The sequence below is a fragment of the Dipodomys spectabilis genome, unplaced genomic scaffold, assembly GCF_019054845.1.
Source record: "Dipodomys spectabilis isolate Male_0828 unplaced genomic scaffold, ASM1905484v1 ptg000107l, whole genome shotgun sequence".
NCBI lineage: Eukaryota > Metazoa > Chordata > Mammalia > Rodentia > Heteromyidae > Dipodomys > Dipodomys spectabilis.
The window spans coordinates 2,634,608-2,649,483 of record NW_024870784.1 but is presented as its reverse complement, the minus strand read 5'-3'; the positions used below and the strand labels follow the sequence as shown (position 1 = coordinate 2,649,483).

Below are 14,876 nucleotides of genomic sequence, written 5' to 3'. Positions count from 1 at the left end.
AGCAAAAGAAAAAAAGCCGGAGGTAGCGCTGTGGCTCAAGTGGTAGAGCACTAGCCTTGAGCTGAAGAGCTGAGGGACAGCGCCCAGGCCCAGAGTTCAGGCCCCACGACCGGACCCAAAAAAAAAAAAAAAACAAAAAAAAAAAACAAAAAAAAAAAGTAAAATGCAACAAAGGATATTCCTTTATTTTTATTTTAGATACTTTCTTGTTTATTTTTATTTTTGGCTTTCTGTAACTCTCTGTTTAATACAATTCCAGTGGAGTACTTTTCTACCCCCCAAAAAGGTAGCCATGGTAATAGAAGAATTTGGATCTTTTAAAAAAACAAGCAAACAAACAGTAAGCTATCCCACTAATCTCTCTTGTTTCTGGTGGCACTGGGGTTTGAATGTAGGACCTCAAGCTTGCTAGGTAAATGCTCTACCCCTACACTCTACCTCTAGCCCCAGTATGCAGTCCTTAGGCAGCCACTATTTTAAACATCACCCTGCAAGCATTCATAATTGGCTCCCAAGAAGCTCAAAACCACTGGCTGCCAGCGTGCACCTTTTCAGGGCTGCATAATTCTCCCAGTGGTCTGATCCAAAGTTGAATTCCCTAGGGCTCTTCTAAACCCTGGACTCAGTACAGAAGAAGAAAAGTGAATTTCATAGTGGGCATTTTCCATACTACTCTCTTTAAAACTCAAGGAGCAAATGGATAGTTTAATAGCGTGTAGATACAGACACCTAAAAACATAAAGCATTCATTTTCTTCCTCCTCCTGGAAAGTTTATCAGAAGCTCCTATGTTTTATGGAAAACACTGCTATTTAGCACATGAAGTCTGATGGCTTCAGAAAAGAAGAATTAGGCAGTTTCTCAGCACTAGCTTATATAAATACATCGGGACCACACCTAGTTGCTTTTTCATTTCCAGCACTTTTGAGAGCAAGGAGGGCAGAGGGGAGGAGGGAGGGCTAAGGTTTCTCCAAGGCTGTGCTGCTCCCAGAATACAAGCGGGGAAGAGTGGGGAATGAACTCCTCCCCAATCCTCCCACATTAAACTCCGCTCTGAGGCTCTCGGGGCTTAGGGAATAGCTTAGAGTGAAGAATTGTGTACTCAGAGTGTTAGGCCCCAACAGTCCTGCTCCAGGAGATCGTCATCAGTTAATCTCTGTAAATGACTATGATTTGGGCAGATGTCAAATGGTACATTAATGGCTCTCATGTTAAGATCTTTTTTCTTTTTTTAAAGCATAGGGCAATGAGGGGAAACTAGAAAGATAACAATCTCACCTTGGGTCTGGCTATACCGTGGCTGGCTTGAACCAACTTATTCCTGTTGGGTTTCTTGTTGGCAGTATCCCTGAGTTTGCTGAGGTACACACAATGCCAAAGAGACTAGGCCAAGATGCCACCACCCAGTGCCACACAGCAGAATCATCCCCACACACCATGTCCTGGTCACAGACTGTCCCTCAGACGGCGTCTGCAAAAAATACCACTGAATGCCCAAGGAATGTGAGGTTGATAGAGAAACAGAACTTGCTGGAAGCCCTTGCCAGGCAGCATTCTTTCTGAGGCCGTAGAACTGTCTAGAATCATGCCGTGTTGTTGCTTTGACTCCTCGTACCTTGGCGTTAGGCCGGACTATGCAGTTAAATGGCTAGATGATGTTTTCAAAAGGCCTTAGAGTTGGAGTTGTGTCTCTCTGTAAAGGAACTTCAGATTTTTCAGTGTGAATGGGAAGATCACTCCATCACAAAAATAAGGAGGGTACAAGAAAAGCTCCACTCCAGGGTCACCGGGTTTTGGCATGATTGACTGACACAGAATGTTCTAGAAAAAAAAAAAAAGATGAGTTTTGATGTTTCTGATCAACCTGAGTGAGGGGTACAGTCCCCTTTGTCCACAGAGCTGGTGCTTAAAATACCCGGCCCGTGAGAGGCCTCTCACACATAGGTTTGCACCGACCCAGCCTGCGTGACTCAGGGTGTTTGTGTTTGAGTTGAGTGTTGAGGGCTACACGCTGAATCAGAGTCCAGATTTGCCTCGGTGACACATGAAAAGAGCGTGAGCATTGCCTCTGAACTACACAAATACTATGCTGAAGTGTTTTTCCTTCTTTCGGAGCCACACAGGTCTTGTCAATGATAAAAATCACCTCAGTATAGCAGCTCCTTTTTCTGGGCTGGAATTTGAGATGGTGTGAGTGGTTCCAGGGGCCCCCACGGCAGGAAGACTCAGCGAGCCGCTGATATGGAGCCACTGCACAAGTTATACAGTTTAATTTTATAACTGTAGCATTTGGGAACTGAGTTGGGGGGGGTGCGCAGAGAAAATGTGCTGTCCTTTGTCTCAGGCCTACCCTGGACTGCGAGTCGGGAAGTGAAATACAGAGTCTTCTTTCTAACTTGCCACGCAGTTATGACCCAAGAAGGGTCCCTTTTCAAGGGCAATCTTCAGGCAGGTTCATCATCTATTCAGGCTCACACCTGCCATCCTTTTTAGGAGGCTGAGATCTGAGGATTGAGGTTCAATCCAGGCCAGGCAGAAAAGGCTATGGGAGATGTTCATCTCTTATTAAATGACATAAAACCAGAAGTGGTGGTGTGGTTCAAGTAATCCAGCCTAGAGAGAAAAAGCCAGGCGGCGATCCTTTGGGGCTGTGATTTTAAGCCCCAGTGCCAGCACAAAGTAAATACATAAATCAATTAACTAAATGAAGAATACCTCAAAGGTGGGGAGGGAGCAAAAGGTTGTTTTCTTCACCAGAAGAGTAAATCGCCCGGCCCACGCTGCTTGTGTCTCTTTCACGAGAGCACGGCCTCTGGCTTTTCTACTTTAGTGACAGTGTGAGGTTAGGAGGAGAAAACCAGGGCCTCGCTCTCCTGCCCCATTGGACAGTGACATCGACCCGACTGCTGTCCACAGGGCACTAAGGAGCACACCCACCTACCACACATCCATTCCTGAGTCCCGAGCATGCTCAGAAAATAGGCTGGCTGCCCCTCCTGAGCTCCAGTGGGTCTGACCTTCTGGGCACAATGGACAGGCCCAGGCTGTACCTTTCTGTCTGCCCCCTCTTAGGAGCACCCTCAGCTGTGAGCTTTGGAGAAGAAAGGGAGACAGGAAGCCGGGGCTGCCGGGGAGCCATACTAATAGCAGGAAATCTGATTCCCTTGGTGCCAAGGGTTTGCAGCCCCACCCCATTTCCTGTGGATGGGCGTGTAAACCTCCAGGGCCCAAGCTACTGCCTGTAAGGCCCGTGGCAGGCTGGAGAGCGGCACTCAGATGCCCCTGGCTGCCATGGCCCACCCACCAGAGCCAACAGGAAATGCATTTGTGTCCCTGTCCGGGAACCGGCACAGGCTAACACCCCACCAGGCAGATCCTGCAGATGGGTGCCCAAGTGGGTGCGGGGAGGCCTACCCCAGACTTGGGGAGCACCCAGAAGCCTCTTAAGAAAGAGTCTCAAGTCTACTTTAGGGATGACAGCCCTGAATTCTCACAGGCAGTAAGAGAGCCCCATGATCATGCTGGCAGCAAGCTAATGTTGGGGGTGAGGGGAGAGGGAGGGGGAAGATAAGAAAACCCCCACTTTTAGAAAGTCCACAATACATTTTCTGATCTCTTCCCTCCCTCCTTCCTCCTCCCTGCCTCTCTTCCCCATTCCCTTCCCCCTCCCTTCCACACCTGCCCCCCCCTCCCCCCTTACAAATAGGACATCGGCAGAAACTAGATGATCAGACCAAGCCCGGGAGCTTGTCCTTTTCTGAGCGGCTCAGTGAACTGGAGCAGCTGAGGCGCACGGCCATGAGGGTCAGCCCGCACCACCCCGCCCCCACGCCCAACCCTCGCGCCTCCTTGAACCACACCACTGCCTTTAACCCCCAGCCTCAGAGTCAGCTACAGGGTAAGTACCTGGATGGAGCCACACCTACCTGGCCCCTGCCGGAGGGGGGAGTCCCTGAAAAGCTCACCCAGAACACGGTGGGCTTTTCTTGGATGCACAAAGGAAGCTCTTCATGCTTAGCTGCAGCCCCTGGGAGCGTGTGAGACATAGAGGCCCAGGCTCAGTCCGCTCTGCACTGCTACAAGAGGCCCTGGGTTGGGAAGCATGGCTCTTAGAATATAGAGAAGATATGGCTGTGGATAATATGGGTATACACACACATGTCCATACATACACATACATATGCACACAAAACACACACACACACACACACACACACACACACACACACACACACACACACACACGTTGGCATCCAGAGCATGGGTTCCAGGACCCAAGTCCTGTCTATAAATGGCCTGGCATAATATTTGCACATGACCTATGCACTTCTGTGCACTTCTTCTATATACCTTAAATCATCTCTGGGTGACTCATAGCATTGATACCATGTAAAGGCTATGTCCATAGCTGTTGTGTTGTTTAGAAGATTGTGACAAGCACAAATGCTGTATGTTTTGAGTATATAAATATTTCCAACTCATGGCGGGTTAAATCTTCAAATGTGGAGCCCTTAGATAGAGAGGGCCAGCTCTGTGTGTACACAGTGATGAGGCTTTGTCATAGTAAACTTTGGCTATGTGGTTCTCTTACCTGACATTAGATTTAAAGATACACACACACACACACACACACCCTACCTAGTAAGGTGGAGGTGAAAATACTTTACATTCTTGTTGCCTTTATATTATTTATGGATTTCTCTATCAAATATCTGTTGTTGTTGTTGTTGTTGTTTGCCAGTCTTGGGCCTTGAGCTCTGGGCCTGAGTGTTGTCCCTAAGTTCCTTTTGCTCAAGGATAGAGCTCTACCATTGAGTGATAGCACCACTGCCAGCTTTTTCTGGTGGTTCATTGGCGATAAGAGTCTCACAAACGTTCCTGCCTGAGCTGGCTTTGAACTGCGATCCTCAGATCTCAGCCTCCTGAGTTGCTAGGATGGCAGGTGTGAGCCACCAGTGCCCAGCCTGTTACTTTATTTTTAAAAAATAGAAAATAACAATAGGAGGACTGTCTATATATATGCATATATATATATATATGATTACATCAAGCGTAATGTTTTTCTTTAATTATCTTTAAGGCATTATTATTATCCAAAGAGGTTTCTATTTGCATAATATTTTCAACTCTATAAAGAGTATGATTGCCCTACTCCAGGGTACTAGCTGGCAACTGAAAAAAAAAAAAACACTTTCAAATACAGTAAGGACACCAAACCCACCACACCAGATGAGATAGCACACACAACTCACTTTCATTGCAAAGAAATCATGCAGAGAACAGTCATTTTCCGTGCCATGCAGAACACAGCTGTACATGATATGGCTGTAGTACTATTCCTGTCTCGGGGAGCTAGGTTTGTTCAACCTAAAGAAAAGAATAAATACCACATCTGGAGCAAAGGGCAGGTGACCAGCAGTGCATGGCAGGAGCTTCTCTGCTGCTCTTGGATAGTAGAAATAAGCTTGCCCAGGCATTTTTCTGCATAGGAGTTGTGTCATGGGGTGCACGTCTGTTTGGTACAGGTTCTGGGCCACTGCTTCTCTCCAGGGGTTAGTATACAGATGGATGCTCTCACAAGCAATGTCCACATTTTCTACAGAGCATGATAAGCTGCCTGTCCCTTGGTTCCCCCAGTTACGTGGGTAGGAGACGGTCTTTCATTTGAGCAGAAGATTCTCAGCTCTTCCCATGGGTCACCACACACACAGCAACTGTGATGTGGCCCCTCTTCGTCTTGTGTAGACACTGAGACTCAAGCAAGGTGTTTGGGGTTGCTGCCTCTGGAGTTAGATTTGAAAAGAAAGCTCTGTGAAATCATTGCTTTCCTGCTGCTTGATTGTCACAAATAAGTATTTTAAAAACATGTGCATCAGTTCCAAAAGATCCCATAATACAAACCTCTGTGGGAAATGAGGGCAAATGGAACTTGCGCCGAGGAAGATAGGCTCAGGCTGGAACCATGTTTTTCTGCTGAAGGGACTATATAAAGCCCAACTCTTCAATCTTGGGTTTGGGGTCCTTTGAATGTAAGTCATCTTCAGATTTCATGAGTAAGAGCAGAAGGAAGACCTCTTTTCTCCATCTCGAACCACTTCTCTGGCCATTCATATGACAGAGTTGAAAAGGGGATTACCTTTTTTTTTTTTTCCTGCTGTTATGAAGCATCTTTAAAGGCAATGGGAAGCCCAGCCCTATGGAGTATATTGAACTTGTCTCCATGGATTCTACTTTTTTTGAGCGAGGAAATCTTACCTATTATTTTTATATCATCTGTGTCTCTTTGCAATAGAGCAGGAGAGGGGGTATGGGGGGGAGGTCCCATTGGATTCCTTGACCTCTGGCACTTGACCTCTGACACTGGGGTGTAGGAGTCATCAGTGGCAGTCTTCAGCAATTTGGAGCTCTACGTACTGACTAAAGTATAAGGGTTCACACCAAGCGTCACCCCTTTTTTGTTCCTTTTCAAAACGTTTTACTTTCTCAACATCTAAGCAATAATAATTGGCTTTTAGAGTTCCCGAAAGGGCTTAGTTGCTACTCTAAAAAAAAATGGTGTTAACTAGATTGTCCATGTTCTTTTGCTCCAAAACATGAATTTGATATGGAGAACGTCATTGCAAAATGGCAAAAACAAAGCTTCAGAAACAAATGTCCAAGATATTTCCGTTCGAGTACTTTTCCTTTCTCCTGTGCCTGGCTGCCTCCCTCCCCCGAGCCCTCCCCTGTCCTCCTTCCCCCACCTCTCCTCTTCTCCCTTCCCCTCCTTCCTTCTTTCTTCCTCTCTCCTCTTTCTGTTCTTTTCTCTCTTCTTCCTTCCTCTCTCTCTCTCTTTCTTTTCCCATAAGAAAGTGCTATTTCAGACCAGTCAAGTTTCACATGGACCTTTGCCTTTTTCTTTTCTTCTTGAAATTAGAACATTAACTGGGATTATATGAGAGTCTTTTTCAGTCAAGACTTTCCCTGTATTCTTGACCTGAGGAAAACCGTTCATTTCCAGGTTTAGCCCTACAGTATCTATATTATACTGAACACAATGCTGTAAGCAATACCACTTGTGTTTTTAGTTCTCTTTGAAATGACAGCAGTAGTTTTAAGAAAAATATCCCAGAAGTAGTCGGGAAAGTTCTTCACTGATACAGTACAGATGTGGGAGTGTTTTTCAAGTTTACAGAAACATCAGTGATCCGAGGACTGGAAGACAGGCCACCGGGGTTTATAGACAGTGTAGGGACTGCCTAGGTGGGACCCTGGTGGGAGGGTCGGGGGGAGGAGCCTCTCCCCATCTGTGGACGGGAAATCACAGCTAGAGACTCACATCTCTATTTGTCTAGAATCAGTTGTGCTAGAGTACTATCCTAACAGATATCTTAAATGTTCAGCAAAAGAGTGTAGATGGAGGGACAGGAGGGAGAGGTGGCAGGTTGCTGTGCCACCAAACCACTGTTTATTTATTGAGGTTTTAACAATAAAAGGTTTGAGGTGAATTTCAACTTCCTATTTTACCAGGTCTTAAAATTGAATAGAAAGCCATTTTGTCACGGCTACATGTTTACTCAAGTCAAGACACTATCATTAATTTCAACAGTCAAGTGTTAAGATTCCTTTATATTCCTTTAAAAACAAGAGGCAGGGAACACTCTAGAAAGCTGAGGGTTCCAATGCCTGTTGGCTTACACCTCCCATTCGGCAGCTGGCTCTGGGCAGCCCAAGTGAGTGATTTTTAAGAATGTTGAGTATGATTTACCAAATGTGATTGAAGTATATATTGAAGGCGATGTAGCTCTTTCCTCTCTGAAGAGTTAGGGATGAAATGACAGCTGCTTGTCCTCAAGTCTATCATCCAGATAAACCACGGGTGCCTGTGGTGGTGGTTGTGAGTGTTGGTTGCTATAAACATCTCACCATGAGGTTTCACTCTTTCATTGGACTCATCGTAATATATGTTGGCATGGGCTAGACTTTCCATATACATTATTCTGTTCTCACAACGATCATGATATGCTTTGTAGGCAGAGAAATTGAACCCCACAAGTTAAAAATTGCCCACAGTCCTCAACCTTATAAGTGGGAAACTTGGGTAACCTAGACCTTTCTGGAAGCGCGGCCAGTGCTGGTGGGTAGAAGACCCTGCTGAGCTTGCACCTTTGACTCACTGGCTCCAGGGTTGATGGGTGTTGAACAGAATCCCAATTGCCAATGGAGAGAGGGTAACAGTGTCCCGGGAGTCACTTATGGTTCCTGCCTGGGTTGAATGTTGTGACTGGATGCTGGCAGTAATAACAGTGCTCTGTGGTGGGTGCCTGAATGGATCTTTGGTCCATTTTGGTCTTTTCTTATACATGTACATTTATCTTTAGAGATAGGAGAAAAGAAAACTCAGAATAATGAACCTCTGAGCATACAGAAAAGGGAAGTGGATGAGTAGAAGAGGGCTCCTAGACACACTGCTTTCTCTCTTGATGGTGGCTCATGTCTGTAATCCTAGCTACTTAGGAGGCTAAGATATGAGGATCACAGTTTGAAGCCAGCCCATGCAGAAGGTCTGTGAGACTCTTATCTCCAGTTAACTACCAAAAAAAGCCAGAAATGAGCTACGGCTCAAGTGGTAGAGTGCCAACTTTGAGGGGGAAAAAAAAAGCCCCGAGTTGAAGTCCCAGGATCAGCACACAAAGAGAAGGGGCAGGGGAGAGGGAGACAAAAAATTACTTCCCTATACAAACTCAGGCAATACCTACCAGCCTGCGGGAAGTGCCGACTAGCCAAGAGGGACCTTGGAATCCCAAATTACCTCTCACACTTGGAGGCCAAAAGTTCAACATCCAATAGGAGGGCCCTCTCCCCCCCAAGGCTAAGGAGAGGATCTTCTTTGCCCCTCCTAACCTTTGTTGGTGCCGGATCTCCTTGGCTCACGGAGGCACTGCTCTAGTCTCTTCCCTCTTTACGTGGGCTTCTCCTCTGTCTCGGGTCTGGTAGACAGAGGAATGTAAAGCCAATCCCTGGGGGCTTCCATCTGGTGTTTTGGCTGCTGGTATCTCCACCCACCACAAGCTGAGCTTCAGTCTCATGGTCCTTAAAGTTCCCAACTAGGAGGATGCATAACCATTTTTTTTTGTTCCTAAATGAGGTCAGATAGTTCTTTTATATATATATTTACATTTTTAAAAATTTTATCATAAAGATGCTGTCCAGAGGGGTTACAGTTACATGAGTAAGGGAATGGTTACATTGCTTATAAAACATTGCTACCCCCTCCTTTGTTTTTCTCCTACAATCCCCTCCTCCCTCACCCCCCATCCCCTGCTGCCAAGTTGTAAAGTTCATTTCCAATATGGTGTCTTATGAGTCTCATGGTTGCAAGGGATCATCCTGTGTCCTTATTTCAGCATTTTGTTATTCCCCTTCCCCTTCCCAAAGTAGATACATGTATATACAAGATGCAAAGTACCATAATCAAATTGATATCTTTTAATATTTTCTGGAGGACATGATGGAGAGAGGCACTAATAATGATAGAGACAGGAAAATTTCCCCTGAGCAACACTGGATCACAAAAAATAAAAAATAAAAAGGGAGGCCTGAGTACCTCTAGTCTCTGCCTCCATGATTACACAGAAGCCAATCAGCAGAGGAGCAGAAAATGGCATGAAGACCAAAGCCAGCCAGTTGGGATGGACTCAAGAATTTGACCTCGCGGACAGAGCTAGACATATCACTGTTGTTTTGAAGCAAGCTGCCTTTTTAACAGGAGGCTTTACTGCCAGGCGCTGCTGGCCAGACACCCTTTCAAAACGATGATGTTTTACTCTGCATAACTCATGGTCCCAAATGGAGAAATCACCTGAACATAGCTTTCCAAATGTAGGTATTTAAAAAGGAGCTTTGGATGTAGTCATCGTTAGCCAAAAGTTAGTGCCTAGAGAAGAACAAACACTGTACTCTGAGAGGAAACAGGGCTCTAGTTACAAAGCTCCTTCTTCAAACTAAGTTGGTTTTATTCATTTGCATTATTGTTCTTCCCACAGAGGCAGGCTCACTCACTTTGGGGGATCTTCGGGGATTTAAATTACACCAAGAGATGGCCCTTTAGGATACTCTAGTGAGCTTAACTCTCAAAGGATGTGGACTTGAGCAAAGAGTGCCTAGTTAGACCACATTTTCACATGGCTGTTTTAAAGACTTAACCCCACATGAGCTTTCCTTGTCTCCTTTTGTCTTTTCTTTTCTTCTGGTTTTAATTAAACAGCTCCTTTGAAAGCAGTAGAGCAGTCCAATTGTTATAGAGATGAAAGATACCAATTGCAAAATGCCTGCAAATAAAATCTTCACGTCAAACCCGGTTTCTTTCTGTAGACCTTTCTTTCTGGCAGGACATTATTATATTTTGATGCCGGAGAGATTCAGTTACCAACTAAAGCAAATAAAACCAAATAATGATTTCAAAAAATAGAACTCACCCTAAAAGCAAATATTGGTCAATTGTGTTTATTTTTTACTTCTCTGTGGACTCCTGAGAATTGAGAAAGGGAGGGAGAAAGAGAGAGAGAGAGAGACAGACAGACAGACAGACAGACAGACAGAGGAATGTACCACTTTCTACTCAGTTGATTTCTGGCCCAGGGTCTTCCCAGGCTCTACTGCAGATCATGAAACAGAATATTTACTGTCTAAAAAAATGTAAGATTCTTTTTTAATTTTTTTGTCCTTCCTGGGGCTTGAACTCTGGGCTTGGGTGCTGTCCCTGCATTCTTCAGCTCAAGGCAAGTACTCTACTGCTTGAGCCACAGCACCACTTCCTGTTTTCTAGCAGTTTGTTGGAGATAAGAGTCTCACAGACTTTCCTGCCTGGACTGGCTTTGAACTGTGATCCTCAGATCTCAGCCTCTTGAATAGCTAAGATTACAGGCATGAGCCACCAGTGCCTGGTGAAAAAATGTAAGATTCTTAGGAGCAAATAGAACCATGGTGCTGAATGCCAGAAAGAACTGTGGGTAGGCAGGGTTAGGCAGAAGACAACCATTTTCTCCAGACCAGAGGCCTCAAATTTTTCAAATATGGTTGTAGGAACTAGAATATCATCTTCCAGTTCTGATATCTGCAGATTATGTCACAGTAGTTACATCCCCTTTAAACTGTTGATTCCTCTTTTTTAAAAAAAAAAAACATACTTTTATGAGCATGTATTGTATAAAGTGGCTTTATTGTGACATTTCCATAGATGCAATTAATCTCCTTTGATCCAATACACCCCATTATTGCTTTGTTTTTATTCTATCTTCTCTGTGACTGCTTTATCCTCTTTGTAGTCTTTTCTATTGCTATTTTTTAATCTCCCTTTAAACAATTTAATGGGTTTTATTATTCTATTTTTATATATGAGTATGAAGTATTTTGATCATATTCAACCTTCCCCCACCTCTCTTCATCTTCCCCCTTCTTTAAGCTGAGGTTTCCTGCTTTTCCTCCTGGACCGAATCTAAGGGACAAAAGAATCTATGATCTTGTGTCACCTAATAGCTATGCAGCAACTTGAAACCTGAGCTTAAAAGCATAAAAGCAATGGAATGATGCTTATTTCAATATGCCACAATTCTTCCACAGTCCGAATGAGGTCTTTGAGTCCACATAAGAAGCTCTGTTTAACAAGCCTCAGGTCACCATGCTGGCCAAGCAGATCCTTGTAAAAGTACGAAGGAGGATGTATCAGCATCCTTCTTCAGCTCTGGCATTTGGTTGTGACACCACTAATATAAAAGCAGAACCTCTTGGGTAAGGCCTGTGGGCTGGTGTGACCTTCGGTGACAGTGGCTTCTCGGTCAGGACAGTCTCCCCCGCTTATAAACTTCCCATCCATGTGATGGAAGGGGGCCTCTTTGCCCTATAACTCTCCAGTGTTGGGCTTGAGTCATTCCAAGGCTAAATCTAAGATCCAGAAAGCATTGCTCTGCCGGTTCCCTCTTGCATCATCTGACAGCTGTTTGAGGAGTTTTAAAAGAACATCTTTAGCTAAAAAGGGAGGAAGAAATAATGTGCCTAGAGACTGCACTTCTTGGAGTTGCGGGTCATACAAGGGGAGCGAACATGGTTGTTTTAGAAGTCTCCTGGGGCGATTGCACTGTGGTGGCCACTCTCACTCCATTAGTGCATCTCCCCGCATGTATCAGATGGCAAATTATATGATGATAAAGTTATTAAAATATCTGTAAAAGTCAGCACAGGCTCAAGGGCTTGACTTGGCCTTTCTGCCCGCTAAGTGGTTCATGGAGATGGCTCATCTCTAGGTCTGTTCATCTTCATCTGTACTTTGTCATAAATTGTCTATTATACAGAACCACTGAAATGCCTGAATTTCAAGACATATTTCCATTCGTTGTCCCACCAATCCGGTGCCTGCAGGATGAATGCAGAAGCTTCTATTCTTTTTTTGTTTTTTTTCACTTCAGTATATGTTGATGCTTGTGTCTGTAGCTGAGTTATTGAAATGGGTGATTATGACAGACAGGGACACTGCTGAGTTCACACATTTACCAAAGGCATTAATAAAACAATAATAGCTGAGGTGATGATAGCATGAGTTGATGTCCCATTGGGTTCTCTCCGCCATTCACCCACAAGCGCACATCATAGCTGAGGACATTATCTCCCTGCTCTGTCTGCAAATGCAGTTTCCTTTTCTAGGCAGCCTGAAACACCAACTTTCCATCATTCTGAATACTACAATCCCTGGAAAATAGGGTCACCTCTGACATCTTCAAGGAAATCAGTGGGGGTACTCCAACCTCTCGATCACCTCTGATTATAAGACTATGTCAGGAGAAGTTTGAGATGTTTGCTGTGTGGCCCAGCTATGAGCAGCTCCAAGCCACCTCCATATGCTGCTCAGTGAGAGAAGTCATCGCCCAGATGTGAATCTGTTTAACTTAATATGATTTTTCTACAAATTACAAAGCATGACTTCAAAATTGAATCTGAACAAACTAACGGATGGCCAATTCAGGTGGAAGGGAAAGGAAATCTTGTTATTCCAATTCCAGAACCTCTTCCCGATTTCCTCATTTGATTCTTTCACGCCTTGGGGGAATGTGGGTGGGGGGGATACATTAGCCAGTGTATTAGGAGTTTCCCTTATGTTTAAATCTCTCTAGCCTTGCAGAGGAGGAGGGATGCCAAAGCAGAATGCCAGACCTTCTGTCTAGCTACCCCATCAGTCAGGAATAGAGATTTTTCTTCTCATTTTTCCATCCTAAGGCATGCAGAACAAATGGGGCTCACAGAATACATTTCACAAAACTAAATGCAGATCTATATATTAACCATAAGATCTTTATGGGAGATAATGATATGGCCTTTGGAATTCAAATCCTACACTGTCCACTTGCTAGTTCTTGGGCCTTGCAAGAAACACTGATGGCCTCTGTGCTATACTATGCCATCTGTAAACCGGGCAGAACAATCATAATAATAGCCAACTTTATCAGCCAGCTATGCAACCTACAAGAGTCAGCATGCCCAGCACATGGTAAACGTTGCATGGATTCAGTGTCACCCAAGACTGAGTTATATGAGTTACAGGTTGGTCAGATATGTAGCATGGAGTTGGGTATACTTTGTAAACTCAATGGTTGGTGTCACTCTTGTCACTGCATTGCTGTGGTTGTACTCACGGTGACACGGGCAGATGGCTAGGGTGTTTGGTTCACGTGGTGCCTGCCAGCCTCATGGGTGCTCTGTGACAGACACGGTGACCTTTCCCTCCGTGGTCCTCAGCAGTGATGGGGGGGGAGGGGTTGGACTAAGGGCAGAGGTGGTTGTCATGGCATTTCCTTGAGTAAACTCAAATCGGAGAAGCCCTAACCACTGTTGCACAGGACCACGTGGGAATGTCAACCATCTAAATGAAAAGGGATTTTAAACTAATTGCCCAAAGGTCACCTCCTTTACCCCGCCCCCCGCCCCCACCTGTGATATTACCAAAGGCACAGCGGCCTCCACCATCTGCCCAGTCCCAAGTAAGCTCTGAAATCCAGGTTTGTAGGCTCTCAGCCCAGCGGCCTTCCCATCAGCCATGTAAGCCTCCGTCATTGCTACCATGGTTCACAGGTTGCACATCCAGCCCCGCTCAGCCTCATTCTGCTTGTTCTAGAAATAGACTTTGTCCTCCATGCGATGATGCCCCCCCCCCACCCCGTGCAATCCAGTATCACACACTTCTTTCATGTCTCCAGTTTTTACTTTTTGAATGTTGCATTTCCTGCGTAAAGGGGAGAGATGTATTTATTTATTTTAAATAAGCCAAGATGTCCTTCTCAGAGCGGCCTCTCTCCTGCTCTGCTCCACCAAGTGCTGGCAGCCCTGCTCTGGGGGGGCGGGGGGAGGGAACAGCTGCAGCAGGGCCAGCAGGTCACTTCCTGGCCACAGGGCCCACGTGGGCAACGGTCAGCGAGGAGCCCTGACCCATCCTCTTCTTGCATGAATCGGACACATTCAGCGAATGTGAACGGTGACCCTCTTTGGTGCTTGTTCCTGAACCATCTACAAAAGGATTCCTTTGAACGAAGTTTCACCTTCCTGTGTGATTTTAAGTAAATAGCTCCCTCCCCCATTCCGCCCACGGGCCCAGCCCTTTTAAGTCGGCTGCGGCTGGGGCTGTTGAGCCAGAAGAAGGACAGCAAACAGGTGTACGAATGTGACCGAGTCCAGTCCAGGAGTCGCAGCTGTGGGGAGGCCAGGCGGTTCTGGCAGGCCGAGGCCGGGAGGGGTAGAGGCTGGTGCCTCGTGACAGTCCCCTTGTCTCAGTACAGGACACCGCTGCCAAATCCATGCCATTTACCCCCTAAGAGAGTTCACGGCGGTGGGAGCGAGAGAGCCAGGGTCAGA

The 14,876-nt window shown here is 45.5% G+C and overlaps 1 protein-coding gene across 2 annotated transcripts in view; it reads left to right on the top strand.

Annotated features, from left to right (window-relative positions):
• The window catches only part of Runx1 (RUNX family transcription factor 1), a 228,623-nt gene that overhangs the window by 184,065 nt on the left and 29,682 nt on the right, over positions 1-14,876 (top strand). The window contains exon 6 of one of the 2 annotated variants that reach the window (XM_042687255.1): positions 3,706-3,897. The exons of the other annotated variant lie outside the window; for it this stretch is intronic. Within the exon in view, the coding sequence (XP_042543189.1) occupies positions 3,706-3,897 (192 nt within the window). The remainder of the gene's footprint in view (positions 1-3,705; positions 3,898-14,876) is intronic. 2 annotated transcript variants of the gene reach the window in all.